Below are 23057 nucleotides of genomic sequence, written 5' to 3'. Positions count from 1 at the left end.
CCAGTGGCGCGGGAAATGTGCAAAACATTTTCGTTTTCTTGATGACGCAGCAGTTTGTGAGAGCATGTGTTTGTGGCGTCACTAGAGGTTGGTCGTGCGACTGGGGATAACAATTGTGACTTTATTCGGTCGAACTGCGCAGTACATGTTGGTAGTGCGCCTTAGAATAGCCTAGGATATCTAAATTCAAGGCAGCCTGCCGAAGCACTGAGGAGTCTGCTTTTGTGTGTGTTCAGCGGTTTCCAAAGTCGACGCTGACTGCATATCGTTTGTTATACACTCAAAAGTTTTGATTCGCGCGCATGATAATTTCTCGTGACTGCGCGCAGTCTGTAGAATTTGATCTATACAGCATTCTGTGTAATTTTGACTTGGCGAGACGCAATTTTCCTTCCTCCAGGTGACACCGCCCACGCAATCATGGAGGTGGACGTTCGTTTCTTCGTCGTCGCCTCAGCGCTGGTCGTGTTCTTCTACACATCCCTCGGCGGTGTCTACGTGGTCACACACACCGATGTCCTCCAGATTGCCAGTACGGCCATCTGTCTCGTAAGTATACATGGATCGAGTGCGTAAGTGTGCGGGCATAGAGTTTCCCAATCTACACTAGAGGGAACTCTGGCGCTAGTGTCTATGGGAGCTGCAACGCACGACGCTTCAGTGAGCATGGGAATGATGGGTAGTACAAACATTGATCTAATCTTCGTACTTTTGGCCTGCTTTGGCTCCATGTGTGTTCGTGTGGCTTTGAGCTGTTCCCTCACGAAACAAAAATCAGCAAATGTTCAGCGGTTGTGCTTCACCAATTTATTATTTTAGGCTTACCTTTCCAAATCGGGTCACGAAGTTCAAAAGGGTGGAATTTTTTAAAACGAAACCGAAACACAGCAATAAACGAAGCCACAAGTACGATTCGTCGCCCGCAAGTATGAATACTAGGCAAATCTGTGTACTACCCATCATTCCCATGGTCGCTGAACGATCACAGCGACAGAGTCCCCTCTAGTTAATTTTAGGAAACTATATGGGTGCCGCGGGTACATACAGAACCTATATACAGCGGGGCGGACCTGCGCTTATCAGCGTCTGGCTCACCGTAACAGCGTTCCTGTCATCTTTAGTTGAGCTGCGAGTTTTTAAAGTGGCAATCCTTAGACCTCCTGAAACTAGTAAACTGGCCGCCGCTGGCGCCAGCGTCACGCGGAGTCGGCGTCAGCACAAGTAATGCAAAAACAAAAATATCGCGTCTCGGCATCATTTATGATGTCACGTGACCTGACGTCACAGGACGTCATACATGGTGACCGGACACGAGGACAATGTGAAATTGGTTCAAGCGAAGAAAGCCTGCAATCACTGCGATCCCGGAGGCAACGCAAGAACACGTAAAGTTCATGAAGCTTTCGGAGAGGGCGCGCGCGAAGAGGATAAGCTAGGGAGCCTACATGAACGGCCGTTCATGTAGGCTCCCTAGGATAAGCATATTTACTGAGAAGAAAAGGAGAGGGCTTTTTACCTTCAAGTTCTCTTGAACGAATGCATGAGAGACCCTGTGAGCCTTTTTTATGGAAAACTGATCATACTTTAACGCACCGTGGAAGGACACCCGCGCAAAGCTTATCAGTGATCACTGACCATAATAAATTTAAGTTTTTTTTTTCAATTATTTAATCACACTTTGCCGTAAGGTCTTCCGTTCGTTCGGTGAAGGGGATATTAACGACAGCATAGCACAATTATCAATATATACAACACACGTATACCTGAAAGAACACCATTAGCACCATTAACTCCATTAGGATAATAAACTTCACTATCAATTTAATTGACGATATTGTCGGGGAGACGGTTCTAAAACGAACCGCTATAACTGTGTATTTTCTATGCTTAATATGGTCTTAAATTCAACTCGTCAATTTGAGGCGTACATCAGGGCTAACTTGGAGATATGCATGGTGTATTATGCTAGGGAATTCCGCCTTAAGTATTGGTAGTTTAAAATGTCACGTTAGACAACGTTGCTTCAGTCGATGTCAACTTGTTATTCAAGACCAACGCGTCGCGTATACTGTGTTCAGTCTGGCATTGTTCAAGGGAGACAGTGAGCAAAGGTTCAAGCAAAGCTTCATAAAGGTGCTCTGCGACACTTTTTCAACATGACCAGAAAATGCTGCCCAAGGGTAGTGGGGAGACAGGCAAAATACAACGCAGAACGTGGCCAGCAGTTTACAATTAATTACACAAGCTCCATGGCCATTGGCTGATTAATGCATCGCGAGCAGCATACTTACCACGGTCGCCGCGGCATGGCGCGACGTGCCTACATGCTCACTCGCGATAACATGGAAAGCAAGCCGCGCATAGGGGGAGAAGGAGGAGGAAAGAACTTTATTCAGAGTCCGGCGAGTAGATGGAATGGGCGAATGGCCCCGCCTAGATTACGACCAGGGGTCCTTGAATACTGGCGGCTTCCTCGGCCCGCTGGACGGCCCACATTTGGTCTTCGAGGACGGAGCTGAGCATTGCGGCTTCCCAGCGCGCGCGAAGGCTGTCACCAGAGGTCGCTTACTCGTTATGAGCACTAATCCTTCTACATTACCTTGACATACGCTCCAGAGTGGCTCTGGAGTCACAACGCTTGCACCTTACCGTTTTGTATATATCAGGATATATAATGTGCGAGAGTGCAGGATTCGGATACGTCCTAGTTTGTAACTGCCGCCATTCGACAGACTGTCTTTTTGTTAATTTTGGGTGAGGGGGCGGGAATATGCCCCTCTGTAATCTATAATGTTTTGTAATGTTATTGTATCTGGTCATTCTGTCTTCCCACTCCCACTCGTCTGCCGCGCCGTAATCACCAGAGGAGGCTGGGGCGGCACTTGAGTGGGCAGCTCGGTCGGTGAGCCCTCGAGCTGCGTCATGTACAGCCCCGCTGTTGCTGTCCCCCGCGATGGCGTGACCAGGTGTGTCCATATACTGTATGTATTTCTGGGGCTTGTTCGACACTCTCCTTGTAGAATACGTAGTGCCTCCGGGGAGATGCGGCCGTTGGCAAAGTTTCTCACTGCCGTTTGAGAGTCACTGACTATCACGGTTGCGTTTTTCTGAGCTACTGCGAGCGCTATGGCTACCTCTTCCGCTGTGTCGGTACTTGTGGTGCGTATCGTCGCGCATATCATACAGCGTTTGTTGCTATCTATTACGGCTGCGGTAAACCCCCGTCTGCGCTTCTATCGAGCAGCGTCTACGAAAACGGTGTCCTTGTCATTACCGAAGTTTATTTTTTTGTATTTGATTTGCTCTTGTCTCTCATCTGGCCTTATTGTGTTCGGGGTGCATGTTTTTTGGCAAGGGGGGTATCATCATTGTTTCCCTAGTCTCTCTTGGGATGTCGACCTTGACGCCGTGTTGTACGTGATACGTTATGCCTAGTCGCTCTGGGATATGTCTTCCTGCTCGTGTCTTAGAGAGACGTTCATATTGCGCCGTACGCTGCGCCTCAATGAGCTCATCGATGGTATTGTGCATGGCTAGCTGTAGCAGTTTGTCGGCGCTTGTGCTAATCGGTAGCCCTATGGCTAGTTCGAATATTTTTCGAATGAGGCAGTCTTTTCTGCGACTTGCCATTTTAAGTACTGCGCTGCGTATACTATTCTGGTTATCACGAATGTCTGTATCAACCTTATCGTGTTTTCCTCCCTCATGCCACTGTGCTTAGTTGCTATACTTTTTATGACGATAGTTATAGCGCGAGAACAAAACGACGACACAGAGACAAGAAGGACACGAAAGACACGAGCGCTAACTTCCAACTGAGTTTACTGCGCAGAGCACGAAAATATATAGAGGAGACAGTAACCATGTGATAAAAACCATATGGCACAAAGAGCAGAACATGAGTAAGAAAAACAAAAACAACCAACACAAAAACAAAAGCACTGAAAAACAGCAAAGAAAAAACCTAGAAGAAAACGAAACAGAAAGGTAAAGATAAAATAACTACCTGCCCGCACCGAAACCTTCGAGGAACCTGCGTTCCTTCTCGGACAAAGCCACGGAGGGCTTGCTAATACAAGGCACCTGTTCGCGTGCCATCTGTGCGACCTCGACAATGACCCGGGTGCTTTCATCTCTGTGTTTGTACAGCGTCGCTGTGTCCTTGAAGAGGGGAACACAATTGCACTCAGTGCAGTGCTGAGCAAGAAAACCATCTTTCCCGTTTCTAACATTGTTCGCGTGTTTTCTCAGCCGATCGTTCAGACACCTTCCGGTCGTTCCGACATAACAAGCACCACATGAAAGGGGGGTCCTATAGACAACTTCCCGGGAGCAGGCCGCATACCTGTTTCGATGTTGAACTCTGCATTCCGTTGATGATTGCGTTTTCAGGGGGTTGGTAGATTTGGTGAGGCTGATTAATTTGAACGGTGCCGAGAACAGGACACGAACTCCAACACGTTTTCCGATTTTTTTGAGCCTGTGTGATATCTGGTGTATGTATGGAATCACGGCTATCCTTTCACGTTCTGTATCCGCGTTGCTCAGATTCTGTCGCTTCCTCTGCTCTGCCTTATTAGTCCGCAGGATCGTCTCAGCAACAGACGCGATAAACGCCTCGGGGAAACCTGAAGCCTTAAGGCGGGAAACCTGAGCTTTGAAGCTCGCAGAGATATTGTGGGCGCACGACCTAGTTAAAACATTCTCAAGGCAGGTTCGTGCTATGCCTCGCTTAACTATCTTACTGTGAGCAGAAGAAAAGGGAAGTAGAGGTTTCTGCGCACGTGGTTCATAACACCAACAGATGTGCTGTGAGCTAAAAACCAGATTTAAATCCAAAAAGCGTAATTTGTCATTATCGGGCATTTTATGTGTCAACACAAGAGGCTTTAAACAATCTTCGAACACACCTATAGTTTGAGTCGCAAACGAGGGAAACATAGAAGAATTACAATTTAGAAGAACCAAGAAATCATCCACGTATCTGAATATTTTGACGACATGCGAGCCTTCTAACTTTTCCTGCAGTTTTTTGCCCATTTTGCCAATAGAAGATCACTGAGTAGGGGTGCTATGCATGAACCAATTGAAACACCCTTTTTCTGCAGATAAATGCAATCATTCCATTGAACGAAAGTAGACGTAAGGTACAGCAAAACCAGGTCAAGAAAATCTCGCGAACTAATGCCAGTTTTTAATTGGAAGTTCAATTCCCCGAAAATTTCTATGTTATCCCTTATACATTCTAGTACCTCATCGTGAGGCAGAGAGTAGTATAGGTCCTTTATGTCAATTGAAAAACCGAAAAGATTAGATTGATTTGACTGTTTGAAAAATTCTATCAGAGCCTGCGAGTTTTTGATCACAAATAGGTCATCAATTTTTAGACACTTTAGATGGGTCTGAATAAACAAGCCGACTTGCTTTTGCCACGTACCGCTTTCTGTCACAATGACACGGAAGGGCATGTCAACCTTATGTGTTTCGGCAGAAAAAAACATGCTGAACTCATTTTTGTCACTTTTGCTAATGTGCTGCGCTAACTGTTTTAACGCTAACTGTTTAACTAAGAATGTATAAGGGATAACATAGAAATTTTCGGGGACTTGAACTTCCAACTAAAACTGGCATTAGTTCGCGAGATTTTCTTGACCTGGTTTTGCTGTACCTTACGTCTACTTTCGTTCAATGGAATGATTGCATTTATCTGCAGAAAAAGGGTGTTTCAATTGGTTCATGCATAGCACCTCTACTCAGTGATCTTCTATTGGCAAAAATGGGCAAAAAACTGCAGGAAAAGTTAGAAGGCTCGCATGTCGTCAAAATATTCAGATACGTGGATGATTTCTTGGTTCTTCTAAATTGTAATTCTTCTATGTTTCACTCGTTTGCGACTCAAACTATAGGTGTGTTCGAAGATTGTTTAAAGCCTCTTGTGTTGACACATAAAATGCCCGATAATGACAAATTACGCTTTTTGGATTTAAATCTGGTTTTTAGCTCACAGCACATCTGTTGGTGTTATGAACCACGTGCGCAGAAACCTCTACTTCCCTTTTCTTCTGCTCACAGTAAGATAGTTAAGCGAGGCATAGCACGAACCTGCCTTGAGAATGTTTTAACTAGGTCGTGCGCCCACAATATCTCTGCGAGCTTCAAAGCTCAGGTTTCCCGCCTTAAGGCTTCAGGTTTCCCCGAGGCGTTTATCGCGTCTGTTGCTGAGACGATCCTGCGGACTAATAAGGCAGAGCAGAGGAAGCGACAGAATCTGAGCAACGCGGATACAGAACGTGAAAGGATAGCCGTGATTCCATACATACACCAGATATCACACAGGCTCAAAAAAATCGGAAAACGTGTTGGAGTTCGTGTCCTGTTCTCGGCACCGTTCAAATTAATCAGCCTCACCAAATCTACCAACCCCCTGAAAACGCAATCATCAACGGAATGCAGAGTTCAACATCGAAACAGGTATGCGGCCTGCTCCCGGGAAGTTGTCTATAGGACCCCCCTTTCATGTGGTGCTTGTTATGTCGGAACGACCGGAAGGTGTCTGAACGATCGGCTGAGAGAACACGCGAACAATGTTAGAAACGGGAAAGATGGTTTTCTTGCTCAGCACTGCACTGAGTGCAATTGTGTTCCCATCTTCAAGGACACAGCGACGCTGTACAAACACAGAGATGAAAGCACCCGGGTCATTGTCGAGGTCGCACAGATGGCACGCGAACAGGTGCCTTGTATTAGCAAGCCCTCCGTGGCTTTGTCCGAGAAGGAACGCAGGTTCCTCGAAGGTTTCGGTGCGGGCAGGTAGTTATTTTATCTTTACCTTTCTGTTTCGTTTTCTTCTAGGTTTTTTCTTTGCTGTTTTTCAGTGCTTTTGTTTTTGTGTTGGTTGTTTTTGTTTTTCTTACTCATGTTCTGCTCTTTGTGCCATATGGTTTTTATCACATGGTTACTGTCTCCTCTATATATTTTCGTGCTCTGCGCAATAAACACAGTTGGAAGTTAGCGCTCGTGTCTTTCGTGTCCTTCTTGTCTCTGTGTCGTCGTTTTGTTCTCGCGCTATAACTATCGTCATGCCATACCAACTAGCCCAAGCTGCCACACTTCTAAGTTACTTTTTATGAGTCTCATTATTTGGGCTACAGTTGCATCCAGTCGTCTGAAGATTTCTCCGTCGTTGCCCTTGGCTTCGATGAGCAGACCTAGTACCCTGATCCTCTCGGCTATGGGTATGGTTTTTCCGTCGGCAGTTCTTAACTGTATTTCTTCTCTATATGAGCGAGATCTTGCAGGCAGCTGCCTGGTTTGCGACCTCTACGAGTAGGTCTGTACAGCAACAGCTCCGATTTTTTCGCAGAGCAGGCTAGCCCAGTACCTTCCAGATACCGCTCGACCGTTTCGACTGCTGTATGAAGCGTTTCCTCTATTTCACCATCACTCCCACTTCTCACCCATAGGGTGATATCATCTGCATATATTGCATGATTCAGTCCTTCGATTGCTCGGAGTTTGGTTGGCAGTCCAATTAGAGCCAGATTGAATAATATAGGCGATAATACCGAGCCTTGTGGCGTACCTGCACTGCCCATCTCAATATCCTCCGAAACTAGGCCCCCTATCATAATTTTTGCCTTCCTTCCCGTCAGGAAATTACGCACGTAATTGTACGTCCGTTGTCCCAGACCTAGATCGTTTGCCCTTTTTGGCACCGTTGCATGGAAGAAAGAAAAAAGTGCTCAAGATCATCACACCCCTGGCTAACAGACTTAGCCGTTTGTCCCCTTGTCACCCCCCCTCTTCCCATTTGCGTATCTTTCAGCGCACCTGCTCCATGGTACTATAGTACAATGGTACAAAAGGAGAAAGAAAGCGTTTGAAGCGTGCAACAGATCCATGTAAAGGTCCAACCGCTGGCACGCAATTTTCGAGCGATAGCGACGAGAGACAAGATGTATGCGTGCATGCGTGCATGCATGTATGCATATATGCAAGTATGCAAGTATGCAAGTTTGTATGTATGCATGTATGCAAGTTTGTATGTATGTATGTATGTATGTATGTATGTATGTATGTATGTATGTATGTATGTATGTATGTGTGTATGTATGTATGTATGTATGTATGTATGTATGTATGTATGTATGTATGTATGTATGTATGTATGTATGTATGTATGTATGTATGTATGTATGTATGTATGCGTCACCTCCTTAACTTGTTTCGCTCCCGAGGTTCTCCTCCTTCCTCCCTGGTCCCGTGAACTGTTTAAACGAACGTCAACGACACAGAGTCTGCAAAATAAACTTCGGTATTTAAAGAATCGCACGTAATTTGGTAAATCCTTAACCGAACATGGAGACTCCAGTGCACGCGAAAGGGAATCAAAACTGAGCGCTCCGACAGTACGTTCGTATACACGCGAGTGAATGACGGCTGTCTTCTCGCGCAGTGGATCTGCGTGCCATTCTGCCTGCACCACCATGCCGTCGGCTTGATCGGTCCTCCGCACGACGACTGGGTCGGCACGATCGCGAAAGGCGAAGCGAGCCAGCTCTTTGACGCCTTCCTCATGACCGCGCTGGGTGGCATCCCGTGGCAGGTATATCTATCTATCTATCTATCTATCTATCTATCTATCTATCTATCTATCTATCTATCTATCTATCTATCTATCTATCTATCTATCTATCTATCTATCTATCTATCTATCTATCTATCTATCTATCTATCTATCTATCTATCTATCTATCTATGTATCTATCTATCTATCTATCTATCTATCTATCTATCTATCTATCTATCTATCTGTCTGTCTGTCTGTCTGTCTGTCTGTCTGTCTGTCTGTCTGTCTGTCTGTCTGTCTGTCTGTCTGTCTGTCTGTCTGTCTGTCTGTCTGTCTGTCTGTCTAGCCACCTACGAAGTTTAGCTGGCCATTACGATAATGGTATCTATACCAAAACTGGTATGGCATAACATGAGTGTATAACGAGCATAAGTGACTAGTCATAACATGAAAATCATCACACGCATGCCATGAATATCATGATTTACATTTCATGGCCTTGCTGCTCTTGCGGGGGTTTCATTCATATGACATATTGCAAAACTGGTATGGTATATGGCATGACTCCATCGCGAACATGAAAATCATTACATGCGTGTCATGTAAGAACATGATATATGCGACGCTCATGATGCGCTCGCGGCCGTTTGGTATTGCGTGACGTAGTATCTGGTATTGCGTGACGTGTATAGATGACTAAGGTGAATGACACGTCCCAATATGATAATCACGGCACGCGTGTCATGTAAAACATGACTACATGCTACGTTCATGGTGCGGTCGCGGCCATTTCGCTAGCTTCACATATACCACATTTGGTGTTACGTGACGTGAATGGATGAAGAAGGTAAATGACACGTTCAATCACGATAATCATGACATGGAAGTCATGTAAAACATGAGTAGACGCTACGCTCATAGCACGCTCATGGCCGTTTCGCTATATAGTTCCACATATGCCAAATTCGGTATCACGTGGCGTGAATAGACTACGATGGGAAATGGCGCGTCCAAACATGATAATCATGACATGCGTCTCATCTAAAACATGACTACAAGCTACGCTCATAGCGTGCTCGCGGCCGTTTTGTTAGCTTCACGTATACCAAATTTGGTATTACGTGACGTGAATGGACGACGAACACAAACGCCAGGCTAAAACATGATAATCATGACATGGAAGTCATGTACGGCATCATTTACGTCCGCCTCGTAATGTTGTGCTGCTTTTAAAGTGATATATCAACCTTCCTCATTCGTGCTTCGCGTATCATCGATTTGCACAGTACGTGGGTTCTGTATTTTTTTTTTTTTGAACTTGAAGTTGTGCAGGGTCCCTTTGAGTGTCCTCACTACGTATATAAATGAAAGCTCGCAAAACATGATGCCAGGGGAAGTATATAGGGAATGTTATTGGAAGTAATTGTATATTGTAAACGTGAAGAAAGAAAAGTGGACGAAAATATGACTTGCCACAGGTAGGATCCGAACCTGCGACCTTCGAATAACGCGTACTATAAGCTCTACCACTGATCTTGTCAAAATGGTCGATTGGGCGAGTTGATTCATGACGGTTTGACCGGGTAATCAGACCCCCCCCCCCCCCAATCCATATTATAGGGTATACATGTGCATTTAAAGTTCAAAGCGTCACAGACATCTGTTGTCATTACGGCGAGTGTTCACATTTACACTACAATTACTTCTGTAGTGAAGAAGATGAGTGCTACTCAGAAAGGCAGGGGGTATGACTCAGTCGGTGAAGAAGACGACGTTTGGTTGGCTGGGGACTCAGGCTAGTTCCGCCATTACCGCTTGACGTGTCGTGACCGCTCTCCTGTTTTATAAAGAAGTGCCACTCTAAAACGCCTCATTATAATTGGTGGAGAGTGCTGGGTAACGCATAATCCTGGAATAGCGAAACCGTACGTTGCCTCCAGTTGCTACGATGTCCACGAACGACGATCAGCAGGCGGCCGCCTCGGCTCCAACTACTGCAGCTCCTGTCTGTCTCGGCTCCTTTCGGCAACGCGATCCGCCTACCTTCAGTGGAACCGATGACAAAGACGTGGAAGACTGGCTCGACGAATACGACCGGGTGAGCAAGCACAACAAGTGGGACGATGCACACAAGCTTACTGTCGTCCAATTTTATTTGACCGACGTCGCCAGTCTGTGGTACCGTAATCACGAGAGACCTCCCCACCTGGTCGGCCTTCCGAACGGCGTTTGCGGACTTGTTTGGCCGTCCAGCGCTTCGCAAACTACGGGCCGAACAGCGCTTGCGTACTAGGGCTCAGCAGAATAGTGAGAATTACACCAGTTATATCGAAGATGTGGTCGACCTTTGCCGGCGTGTCAACTCGGCCATGACAGAAGCCGAGAAGATCAAACACATCTTGAAAGGCGTGACTGACGACGCATTTCCGATGCTTGTCGCCAAAAGCTCGCAAACGGTAGCGGAAGTGATCCAACTTTGTCAGAGCTATGATGAGCTCTGGAAACAGCGTGACACCACTCGTGCCAGCGCGCCACGTGCAACAATCTCCGCTTTAACGTCGGCTGGCACTGCTATAGACCACACCACTTTGCTTCTCGAGATCAAGCAATTTGTACGAGAGGAGGTCGCACGCCAGTTGTCCCTCGTGCCTTATACCTCCGAAGGTGCCCCATCTACTTTAGCGCCACCAATACAGCGAGTAGTCCAGGAGCAAGAGTCCGAGGCGCTACCAACACCTCACGCACCACCGGTGGCTTCTTCATTAATCTATGCCGAAGCACTGAACGGAACCCGACGTCCGCCTGTCACGAACGGCCACGTTTCTTTGTCGCGAACGCCTACGTCCACGCACTTCTTTGTCATACTGACTGAGCCTATGTACCAGGCTGCCCGTCCTTTCTCCCGACAACCATGCACCTCCACGCTTTCAGAACCCTTGGCGCACTCAAGACAACCGCCCCATATGCTTCGCCTGTGGAATTGCTGGTCACGTGGCACGATTTTGTCGACGGCGCGAGTTTTTCCTGTGTGGCGACGTCAGGCCCAACAATTACGATTCCCCAGCACGATCGGAGCCTGCTGTATATGGCGACACTGCCACCATGGACACATTTTCACCTCGCTGGAACTTCAACAGACACCGGTCGCCTTCACCCCGACGCCGTTCCCTTTCCCCTATGCTACGTCGACTTCGCCCTGTCCCTGAGGAAAACTAGGAGCCGCAGTTCCGGTGGCAAGAACTGCGGATCTTTCGAACTCCGCAAGACCTTGTTTTTCGCCGTCCAACGTCGTTGCTGACTCCGTTGAAGGTATACCTGTTTTTGCATTGGTCGATACTGGCGCCGCAGTGTCTGTAATGACTGAAAAACTTTGCCGTCGACTAAAAAAAGTCACAATGCCTTTTCACGACCTTGTTTTGAGCACTGCGAGCGAGCAACGAATTCGCCCTTTTGCTGCATGCACAGCACGTGTCGTTATTGCTCACAATATTTTTGTCGTCGAGTTTGTTGTGCTCCCGCAGTGTTCCCATGACATTATATTGGGCTGGGACTTTCTCTGCACTCATCATGCCGTCATCGACTGTGCTCGCGCCGAAGTGGAGTTCGCGCCGTTATGCGACGCTGCTTCACTCGACTCGTCCCTTTCACCTGCAAAAGTTTTCGTTGCCGCCGACACTTCGATACCCCCGTTCTCGTCCGCCCTAGTTCCGCTTTCCTGTGACATCTCTAGTGGCTCAACGGTTCTTTTTACGCCTTCTGAAACCGCTGTTCGCCGCAAGTGCTTCCTGATTCCTTTCGCCGTTCTGAATGTTCACGATGGATCAAGTGCAATTTATGTTTCAAATCTGTTTCCCTCGCCTTCCAAGTTACTGCGCGGAGAGTGCCTGGGCTTTGCCGATGACATTGATCCCTCGAGTGCACGTGTAGTTCCTGACCACTCGACTATGCTACCTATTGACGCTGTTGATTGTTGTGCGGCATCCTCTTCCCCATCATTCACCGACGCAATTTCGCGCTGCATCGACACCAACCTTACGGCTCAGCAGCGCACCGACATCATCACCCTCCTCAAGCGCTTCCGCGCCAGCTTCGACCACCAGCAATTGACTTTGGGGCGTGCTTCCACAGTATCTCACGAAATCGACACTGGCCTTCACGCTCCTTTACGTCAGCATCCGTATCGGCTATCGGCATCGCATAATCACGGAACAGGTGGACGACATGTTGAAGCGAGGTGTTATTGAGCTTTCTAACAGCCCGTGGGCCTCCCCAGTTGTTCTAGTCAAAAAAAAGGATGGCTCAATAAGATTCTGCGTCGACTACCACCGGTTGAATAAGATCACGCGCAAAGATGTTTACCCGCTACCTCGCATAGACGATGCCCTTGACTGCTTACAAGGCGCGGAGTTTTTCTCGTCACTAGATCTGCGTTCAGAATATTGGCAGGTTCCCATGGCTGAGGCTGATCGCCCCAAGACGGCTTTTGTTACACCTGATGGCTTATACGAATTATACGTCATGCCATTCGGGCTCTGCAATGCGCCTGCCACTTTCGAGTGCATGATCTACAACATCCTCCGTGGCCTGAAATGTCAGACATGTCTGTGTTATTTATACGATGTCGTGATATTTTCAAGCGACTTTTCAACGCATCTTCAGCGGCTCGAGACAGTGCTTACTTGCCTCGCCGCCGCCGGTCTACAGCTCAACTTGAAGAAGTGCTGCTTCGGCGCTCGAAAACTAATTTTGGGCCATGTTGTATCTAGAGATGGCATTCTTCCGTATCCGACGAAACTCCGTGCCGTTGCCGAATTTCCTAAGCCGAAGACCTTAATAGAACTTCGCAGCTTCCTCCGTTTATGTTCTTATATTCGTCGTTTTATTCGCAACTTCGCTTCCATCATATCGCCCTTGACTGGCCTTCTTGCCGGCAACAACGACCTTTCTAAGAGTGGGTCGTGAGCTTGTGATGATGCGTTTGCCACACTCCGCCACCTTCTTACGTCACCTCCTATACTGCGACATTTTGATCCTCTTGCCCCGACGGAAATACACACGGATGCAAGCGGAGTTGGCCTCGGTGCTGTGCTCGCCCAGCGTAAACCTGGATTTGATGAGTTCGTCGTCTCTTACGCCAGCCGTGCACTCACAAAAGCAGAAGCCAACTATTCAGTCACCGAAAAAGAGTGTCCAGCCATCATATGGGCCATAGGCAAGTTTCGACCCTATCTTTACGGGCGCCCATTCAGCGTGGTTACAGATCATCATGCATTATGTTGGCTCTCCTCATTAAAAGATCCCACCAGCCGGCTCGCCCGTTGGGCGCTTCGGCTACAAGAGTACGACATCCACGTCGTTTACCGATTTGGCCGAAAACATTCCGACGCAGACGCTTTGTCCCGATCACCTCTACGATGTAGTGACAAGTCGCCGTCTTCGCCTGCCCCCGACGTGTCTGCACTTAGTGTCAGCGACATGCTACAGGAGCAATGAAAAGATCCCTGGATGGCTTCACTTATTAACTTTTTGAGTCAAACTCCCTCGCAAAATATCACTAGAGGTATGCGCCGTCAAATACAGCACTTCGTTATCAGAGATGGTTTGCTATACAGACAGAATTATCTCTTCGAAGGACGCCAATGGCTCCTAGTCATTCCCAGACGTCTCCGCTCAGACATATGCGCCTCCTTTCACGCCGACCCACAATGCGCCCATGCTGGAGCGTTAAAAACCTACACCCGCCTGTCCCACCGCTACTACTGGCGTGGAATGTATCGCTTCGTTCGTCGCTACGTACGTTCCTGTCTCGCTTGTCAACGCCGGAAGAATCCCACTCCAAGTTCTCCAGCTCCACTACAACCCTTACTTTGTCCTGCTCGACCGTTTGACCGTGTTGGTATTGATCTGTATGGACCTCTTCCGATTACACCGGCTGGAAATCGCTGGGTAATCGTCGCTATCGATCACCTTACGCGCTACGCAGAAACTTCACCACTCTCTTCTGCGTCAGCCAATGATGTCGGTCGTTTCATACTGCATCAGATCATTTTACGTCACGGTGCACCACGTGAACTCTTGAGTGACCGAGGGCGTGTGTTTTTGTCGGACGCTGTCGAATCGCTTCTCAAAGAATGCCAAGTCATTCATCGCACCACCACCGCGTATCATCCTCAAACTGATGGCATTACAGAACGATTCAACCGTACATTAGGAGATATGCTGTCAATGTACGTCGCAACCAATCACACCAATTGGGACAGTATTCTCCCTTTTGTAACCTACGCGCATAATACTGCTGTCCAGACAACCACTGGTTTCTCTCCATATTTCCTCCTTTATGGTCGCGAGCCCTCTTGCACGCTAGACACCATCCTTCCTTACCACCCGGATGTTGCTGAGTCGACGACGATGTCACAGGCTGATAAATACGCGGAAGAGTGTCGTCAGCTTGCCCGTTCCTTCACACGTGCTGAAAAGCAACGCCAGAAACACCACCGCGATAGCCCGACGCCTCCGGCTTCTTATGCATCAGACTCAGTGACCTTGTCTGGCTTCGCATCCCTTCAACCAGCCCTGGTCTCTCAACGAAACTGATGTACAAGTATGACGGACCTTACCGTGTGGTTAAACAAACTTCACCCGTCAATTACATCGTGGAGCCGCTTGAGCAGCCCCATGATCAACGACGCCGTGGACGTGAGACCGTCCACATAGACCACCTAAAACAGTATTACGATCCCTCTATTGTCTCCTGCCAATGAGTCGCCAGGATGGCTCTTTTCCGGAGGGGAGGAAAATGTAGTGAAGAAGATGAGTGCTACTCAGAAAGGCAGGGGGTATGACTCAGTCGGTGAAGAAGACGACGTTTGGTTGGCTGGGGACTCAGGCTAGTTCCGCCATTACCGCTTGACGTGTCGTGACCGCTCTCCTGTTTTATAAAGGAGTGCCACTCTAAAACGCCTCATTATACTTCTAATAACATTGCCTATACTTTCTCTGGCATTGTTGTCTGTTAGTTCGCATTAATATTGTGACCGACAAAGAAAACAAGCCCGTACTAGTACTTTCACCGAATACGTACACGTACTATATACGTACAGCCGCGCCCTTTTGCCGCAGGTGTACTTCCAGCGCGTGCTGAGCTGCGAAAGCGACTTCGACGCCCGGATGCTGTCGTATCTGTCCGCCGTGGGATGCATCATGCTCGCCATTCCGCCCGCCGTCATCGGCGCAGCGGCCAAGAGTGCGAGTACGTGCCCGCTTGTTCATCCAATTGAAGAGTGTATTAGTGCCCGGGACCATAGATTTTCCTAATATACACTAGAGGGAACTCTGGCGCTAGTGTCTATGGGAGCTGCAACGCACGGTGGTTCAGCGAGCATGGGAATCATAAATAGTACACACAGTTGTCTATTTTCGTACTTCTGGCCTGCTTCTGGCTCCGTGTGTGTTCGTTTGCGGCTTGGATCTGTTTTTTCACGAAAACATAAATTAGCGAATTTTCACCGTTTGCGCTTCGCAACCTCATTCTCTTAGGCTTACCATTTCGAATCAAGTCACCAAGTTCAAAGGGGGTTTGTTCTTTCTTTCAAAACAAAACTGAAACACAGCAATAAACGAAGCCGCAAGTACGATTCGCCACCCGCAAGTACGAAGACCAGGCAAATGTGTGTACTACCCATCATCTCCATGGTCGCTCAACGATCGCAGCGCCAGAGTGCCCTCTAGTTTAATTTTGGGGAACTCTATGCCCGGGACAACAAGAAGTGGCGTAGCCAGGGGGCGGCACACCTGACCCGTGCCGTGGGCACGTCCGTAATCAGCCGTTTCTGATACTGCATGCAATCGGATCTTTTATCGAGGTGGCTCGTCATTTTCGCGTCGCGGGTATGACGCGAAAATGGCGTCATTTTCGGGTCGCGGAGTTTCATTGTACCCTGGGTATGATCGCATGACCATCGCTGTAGCCTGTAGCAACTGCATTTTTGCATTTTTGCGCTGCTAAGCACGTCGGTGATGGCCCAATAACCGGCATAGAGGAGGGAACAACTGTTAGCTAAGAGCAGTGTGCTTGATTGGGCTGGATGGTGTATACATAGTGTGCACGTGCGTCACGAAACGCTGATTCGTCGCTTCCGAAATGCGCCACCTACATGCCTGGGTACCTATACTGACTCCATGGCCGACTGCTGCCGTGTTGTTTCCTCGTGCATGCGCCCGTTCAGTTTTGCCTAACGATGCAAGTTGGAGCAATCATCAGCTGCTGGTGAGGCAAGTCGGTATAACAGTCCGCGAAGTGCAAGCAGAGCGTCAGGGTGTTCTTTTTGCCGAAAGTTATTACCTAAAATTGAGAACGCACATTGCGATTTTCCGAAAAGCGCCGGCATGTTTGGCTGGCACAGATTAACAAAAACGACTTGAAGAACCGGTAATATTTGCGTTTCAGGTGTAACTTCATTACGGGTGAGTGCTATATCCAAGCACGTACCTGCAAACAAAACTTGGTCCGCGACCGCTGCGTGCCCAATCAGCGTGTCAGGGAGGCGGTTAAAATTGCGTAGGTGATCGCGGGAATTCGGGCATTGCATTCAAACTGTGAAAATGGATGTGAAACGCTATTCGTTCACTCGCGATTTGAAGTATAGCCGATCGGTTCGAGTTGGAGGGTCAGGTTTTTAAAAATTGGTTGATTGAATCCCTAAAATGGTCTCTATCATTTTCAAGGACTCTATACTGAACATTAGCTCACAACAACAAAAGTAATACACAAGGTAAAAATGTGTCAAAACATACGCGAAAAAAACAGTGACCAGCGTCACCGCGGCACGCACCACGCGAAGTCTCTACCTTGCATAATATATTCCTCGGCTGTTTCCACAAATTCCAATCGAAGACGCTAAACATCATCACTGTTTAAAAGACTCGGGGAGCCACACTGCTACTTTGGTGGTGTGGGCCGCAGCAATATATTAAAATTATTATTTATAATATATCTCCTGTAAACTTGACTAGCTCTGCACGATGACTCGTTTTCGGTAGGAGCTGTGCGCTTCGCTCATTCAGTTTTGAAATCGCGGCTCGAGAGACTTCGGGCTTTCACTTGTTCTTGGGCCACGCAATTTCTAGTGAAAGCGAGATAATGGGCCTTCGTAGGTCGTGGCGGGCAGCCGGCGTATATACACGCGGTGGCTGGTATACGTGTCGCACGTTTTGATTTTCTGGTCTTGTACCGAGTGAACAAGCGAGGCCTTCCTGACCCGATGAGCTTGTCAAAGCTTGACAACGAAAAACCGCACAGCTTCTCTTTAAACATCGCGCACAGCAACAGATGACGAGCCCTCAACAAACCGCGCTGCAGCACGCAAACAGCAGTAGGTACCCATGCGAGGTACTCGGCCATGGCGGAAGATGGCGACAACGGCGGAAGTGACATCACATGAACAATATTTATAGTGAACGAGTAAGGAAACAGTGCTTAAGACGAAGCAAAAATACAGACAGACTTATCGTGTCCGTGTATTTTCGATCCGTCTTTTAGTGCTGCTTAATATATATTTACAACTGATACATTATCCTCAATGATACATCTCTCAGAATTTATGCCCATTCTTTCCTTTTTATTATTGCTTTTCATGTTCATGGCACTTCATGACCATACATTTGAACTACTCTCTTTTTATCTTAGCACTGTTTTCATAAACTTTTTGTATTACTTTTTTGTGATGTTATACCTGTATGTTTATTTCATATTTGTTGTACATGATTGACTGCCATTCCTGCTGCTTTGTCAACTTGTGAACGGGGTCAGGACCTCGTCAAGCTCTTGAGCTTTTAGTCCTGTACTCCACCTTATCTAAAGGAAATAAAATGATTGATTGCTTGATTGATTGATTGATATATTTATTCTTCCTTGGTAGGGAGCATTACCCAATGCCGAAGAAAAAAAACAAAGAAAAAAATAAAGACGAAAACCTTCACCGGCCCCATTTTCCCAATAGGGGACGGCTTTATCCTGCATAGAAAATGCTCCGCCCACATCTTTCCAAAAGCTGTCTCCTTTCAGACTTCACGGCCGCCGGCTATCACGGGCCCTACTATCTGCGCAACAAGGACAGCAACCGGGTGCTGCCGAACTCGATCCGCTACCTGACGTCCGGCTTGGTCTCCATCATGGGCCTGATCGGAATCACGGCTGCGATCATGTCGTCGGCGGACTCTTCCATGCTCAGCGCCTCCTCCATGGTCACCAAGAACGTCTATCAGTCCTTCATTCGGCCCATGGTATGCGTGCACATTTCGCAAGCACTCTCAAATTATGACAGGTAGATTGCCACTATCCTTCAAGAGGAAGGTATATAACAGCTGTATCTTGCCGGTACTTAGCTACGGGGCAGAAACCTGGAGACTTACAAAGAGGGTTCAGCTTAAATTGAGGATGACGCAGCGAGCAATGGAAAGAAAAATGGTAGGTGTAACCTTAAGAGACAAGAAGAGAGCAGAGTGGATTAGGGAACAAACGGGGGTTAAGGATATCATAGCTGAAATCAAGAAGAGGAAATGGACTTGGGCCGGGCATGTAGCGCGTAGACAGGATAACCGCTGGTCGTTAAGGGTAACTAACTGGATTCCCAGAGAAGGCAAGCGGGTTAGGGGGAGACAGAAGGTTAGGTGGGCAAATGAGATTAAGAAGTTTGCGGGTATAAATTGGCAGCAGCAAGCACAGGACCAGATTAACTGGCGGAACATGGGAGAGGCCTTTGTTCTGCAGTGGACGTAGTCAGGCTGATGCTGCTGCTGCTGCTGATGATGATGATGATGATGATGCGTGCTGGGCAGAGCATGTGACGCGCGTAGAGGCAAGATTCTAAGTCAAGTCAAGCGCTAGAGGGGGAGGCAGAAGGTTAGGTGGTCAGATAAGATTAAGATGTTTGCGGGGATAACGCGGCCGCAGCAAGCACAGGACCGGGTTGATCGGCCAAGCGTGGGAGAGGCATTTGCCCTGCAGTGGGCACTGTCAGGATGATTATAATGATCATGATGCATACCGTATACAGAGAAGTTTGAAGCTCATTACGCCGTAAGCGCAGAACGTGCACAAAGAGCAAGGATTGTGGGTTATAACCTGCTGGGCATTTTAGACAAATAAATGCTGTAAAAATAGATAGCTCTTCATTCGGTAGCATTAGACTGCTTGCTTCGGGCTTCAGACACACGCACATGACAAGAGGACATTACGAGAAACATCAACTATCGCAAATGATCGACCTCTTTTTGTCTATTTTCTTGTGTATATCAGTGGTGTAGCCAAGGGGGTGGCACCAGGAGTGTAGCCAGCGGGTGGCACACCAGGCCCGTGCCCCCCCCCCCCCCCCCAAATGTTTTACGCCATGGCATAGAGAGCGAAAAATAACCATTCCAAGCGGGTGCCCTCCCAAAATCAACGAGGTGCCCCCCCCCCCCACCCCTATAATATATATCGCTAGGCCTCTGGTAGCACAACGGGCCCGTGCCCGCCCGCCCCGATTTTTTTTTTTTTGCCATGGCATATATAGACCAATCTGACACTCGACCACATCTGTCTGCCAGCCTCCTCCAATTCAGGGTGGTGCACCCTCAGAAAAGGGTTTCTGGCAACACCCTTGGTATGTGTGTTTATAATTGCGCTGTAGAAATTGTGGCAACCAACTAGCCCGCACAACCTCTTCGCAGGCTTCCGATGTCGAGGTGTCCCTGGTCTTGCGAATCATGGTATTCGCCATCGGGTCTTGGGCCACCTATTTGGCGCTGTCCGTGGAGTCCGTGTTTGAGCTGTGGCTTCTCTGCTCGGACTTAATCTACGTGCTGCTCTTTCCGCAGCTCATATGCGTCCTCTACTTCGAAAAGAGCAACACGTACGGCTCCTTGCTGGGTGAGTCCAGGTTCACATGACAAAAGCCATCATCGCTGACAAAAGGTATCAGTAGCGAAGTATCGGATTCGGTAGCGCTCAGCCTTCACGTTGCGTTTTTCCCACCTTCAAAGTGAGCGGAGGTCGACTATAACACCATCGTAATAAAAAATCCGGCTGCGTCCCTCTCATTCTGACAATAGACTAGTGACCTGTACGATTTTTTTTTTTTTGCTTCGAGTGAAGTGTCCCTAGTTGGACCGACTTCTTTGTTTTGTGTAGTTGTGGGGGCATCGTGAGCAGGCCTGCATCGGCGACCGCATGCTGAAATCCTCGACTATTTAAGGGCATCATACAGCGCTCCCGATAATCACCCCCTCCAGTCATCCCTTTAGTTTCGACCATCGTCATCTTCGTCATTTATTTTGCTTATTTATTTATACCCCTGTCACACGTGCCACCTTAAGTGCGCTTCGAGCGAGTACTGTTAGCCGCGAGTGTTATTTGCGTGCTGTCACACGAGCAAGCTTAGTGTCACTCGCTGCAAAGTGTACTTGCCGGCAAGTGCGTTCCCCAACCTCACTTCACTGCATGCGACGGCTGCGATGAAGTGTGCAGCCTCGGTACCAGTGACTTGTACAGAAAGACGCTGTTGCCGAAAGCGGCGCTCGTACTGTATCTGAACCATTGTTTTTGTTATGACGGATTCTGTTAAGTATAAAACAAGTCATAAAATACGACAATAACCTCGTCGGGCTGTTTACGGCCACGTCCACTAGGGGAATGCGGCAGCACATGCACAGCAATGGCTGCGTCCGTCGCGTTGTTCACCTTAAGATGTAAAATTTAAGCACACTTTGTCCCTGAGACCATTTGAATGACTGCTATGTTGTCTTTTTTTTTACTCTCTCATCAACAACGTCATTGCTGAGAGTGTAAGGCGGAGAGGCCACAACTGTGGCGGCGCAACTGTTGCTATGCGCCAGTGTGTCATCACGTGATTGCCGAGAAAGTGAGAGGCCACAGCTGGAACTGTTCCAGAGCACGGACGAACGGACACGATCTTTCGAAGACGAAGCTTAAGAGTTTCCCAATTTTTTCTAGAAGCGCAGTGTTCCGGATTACAGCTCCGAAGAATATTATACAGTGTTGTGCCGCAAACATTGCCGCAGGAAAAAAACCGTGTGCCTTCAGTAACCCGAACTTGTCGCAATTAATGATGTTCCCGGATGCCAAATGTTGCCCGCTACGGCATGCTTTCATGGCAATCACGTTCTTTTTTTGTTTATTTTACAAGAGCACAATATTAATTCACTTTTCCATAAACATTTGATGCAGCGTTCTCCGTCGGCGTGGTCTTCCGCTGGATGTGCGGCGAGCCGATCATGAACGTGCCGGTGACGCTCAGGCTGCCGCTGTACGACGAAGAGCACGGCCAGGTGTTCCCCTTTCGGCTCACCTGCATGCTGATCGGTCTCATCACGCAACTTCTGGGCTCGTACTGCGCGTTCCTGGCTTTCCGCAGCGGCTGGATACCACAGCGGCTCGACGTTTTCCACTGCTTCGCCGCGGCCAAGTCCAAGCCGACCGACCAGAGCTGCACGCACGTGCCGCCGCACCACGAGTGGAGCGGCAGGAACGACGCGAGCGCGATCGAGACCGCTCCCCGAGGCCACAAGACCGGCGCCGTCAACGCTTCGTCCAAGCCGAGGAAGACCAGCTCCAGCGACGCTTCGTCGAATGCCACGAGAACCAGCGCCGAGGCTAAGAAGTCCCGGAAGACCATCGGCGAGGGCGGTTCTTCGAAGCTCAGCCGGAAAGAAAGCACGCAATCTCAGAAAGACACCGAGACGGAAGACGCGACGCGACGAGCGCCCGAACCGACGACCGCCAAGTCGGACCTTCCGGCCAACACCAAGAAATCGGAGAGCAAACTGGAAGCGAGACGTTCGAGCGATTCGTCTAAGGCGTCTTTAAAGAAAGAGCATCGTTCCATGAGCCGGGTCCAGATCGACTGGGGCTCCGAACGTCGTCCCTAAGAGCGACGGCGAACAGCCCAAAGAAAAGTGAACGTCATAAAGAAAAACTATAGGGCTGACGAGCCGAGAGTTAATGAGACTTGCTCTGACAAGTCTTTTTTCATAGATAGACACGCAATTCGTTTTTATCCTTCAAGGTGCTTCTGCAACATCCTGCAGCTCAATTGTGCGGACACCCTTCTTTCAGGGTGTAAATAAAAGACCCATAGATGGCGCCCTGTCTACACCCTTAATGTGTCATCTCTGCGAATAGCCCACTTACGCTGTTTTGAGGGTGAAAACAGGGGGCGTAGCCATGGGGTGGCACACAGAACACGTGCCTCCCCCCCCCCCCCCATTTTCTTTTTGCTATGGAATATAGAGAAAGGCAATTTTAAGGGGGTCAGTATCCATATAGTCTATTATACTTATTCTACCTGTACGTACTCATATTTAGCAATGCACATTTCCATCAAATGTAGAATTTCAATTTAGATGTACTACATCAATCAGAATTGCTGCTTTGTTTACTACGAGTAAAAAAAAATATTACATAAGTACACCTTGTAGCGGTGCTGAGAAT

At 48.2% G+C, this 23057-nt stretch overlaps 1 protein-coding gene across 2 annotated transcripts; it reads left to right on the top strand.

Moving 5' to 3' along the window:
* Positions 1 to 412: 412 nt before the first annotated feature.
* LOC119160099 (high-affinity choline transporter 1-like) lies at positions 413 to 22722 on the top strand. 2 transcript variants are annotated; one of them, XM_075889106.1, is made up of 6 exons: positions 413 to 549; positions 8456 to 8605; positions 15689 to 15818; positions 18633 to 18850; positions 20279 to 20477; positions 21795 to 22722. In XM_075889106.1, exons 1-6 carry the CDS (start codon positions 421 to 423, stop codon positions 22493 to 22495), a joined length of 1527 nt encoding a protein of 508 aa, XP_075745221.1. In that variant the 5' UTR covers positions 413 to 420; the 3' UTR covers positions 22496 to 22722. The 2 variants fall into 2 exon arrangements, with proteins under 2 accessions (XP_075745221.1, XP_075745222.1); XM_075889107.1 differs by lacking the exon at positions 413 to 549 and adding an exon at positions 7014 to 7235.
* Positions 22723 to 23057: the final 335 nt, after the last annotated feature.

Source organism: Rhipicephalus microplus, chromosome 3, assembly GCF_043290135.1.
Source record: "Rhipicephalus microplus isolate Deutch F79 chromosome 3, USDA_Rmic, whole genome shotgun sequence".
Classification (NCBI taxonomy): Eukaryota; Metazoa; Arthropoda; class Arachnida; order Ixodida; family Ixodidae; genus Rhipicephalus; species Rhipicephalus microplus.
The sequence above is the reverse complement of the archived record's forward strand: the minus strand, read 5'-3'. Positions and strand labels throughout refer to the sequence as shown.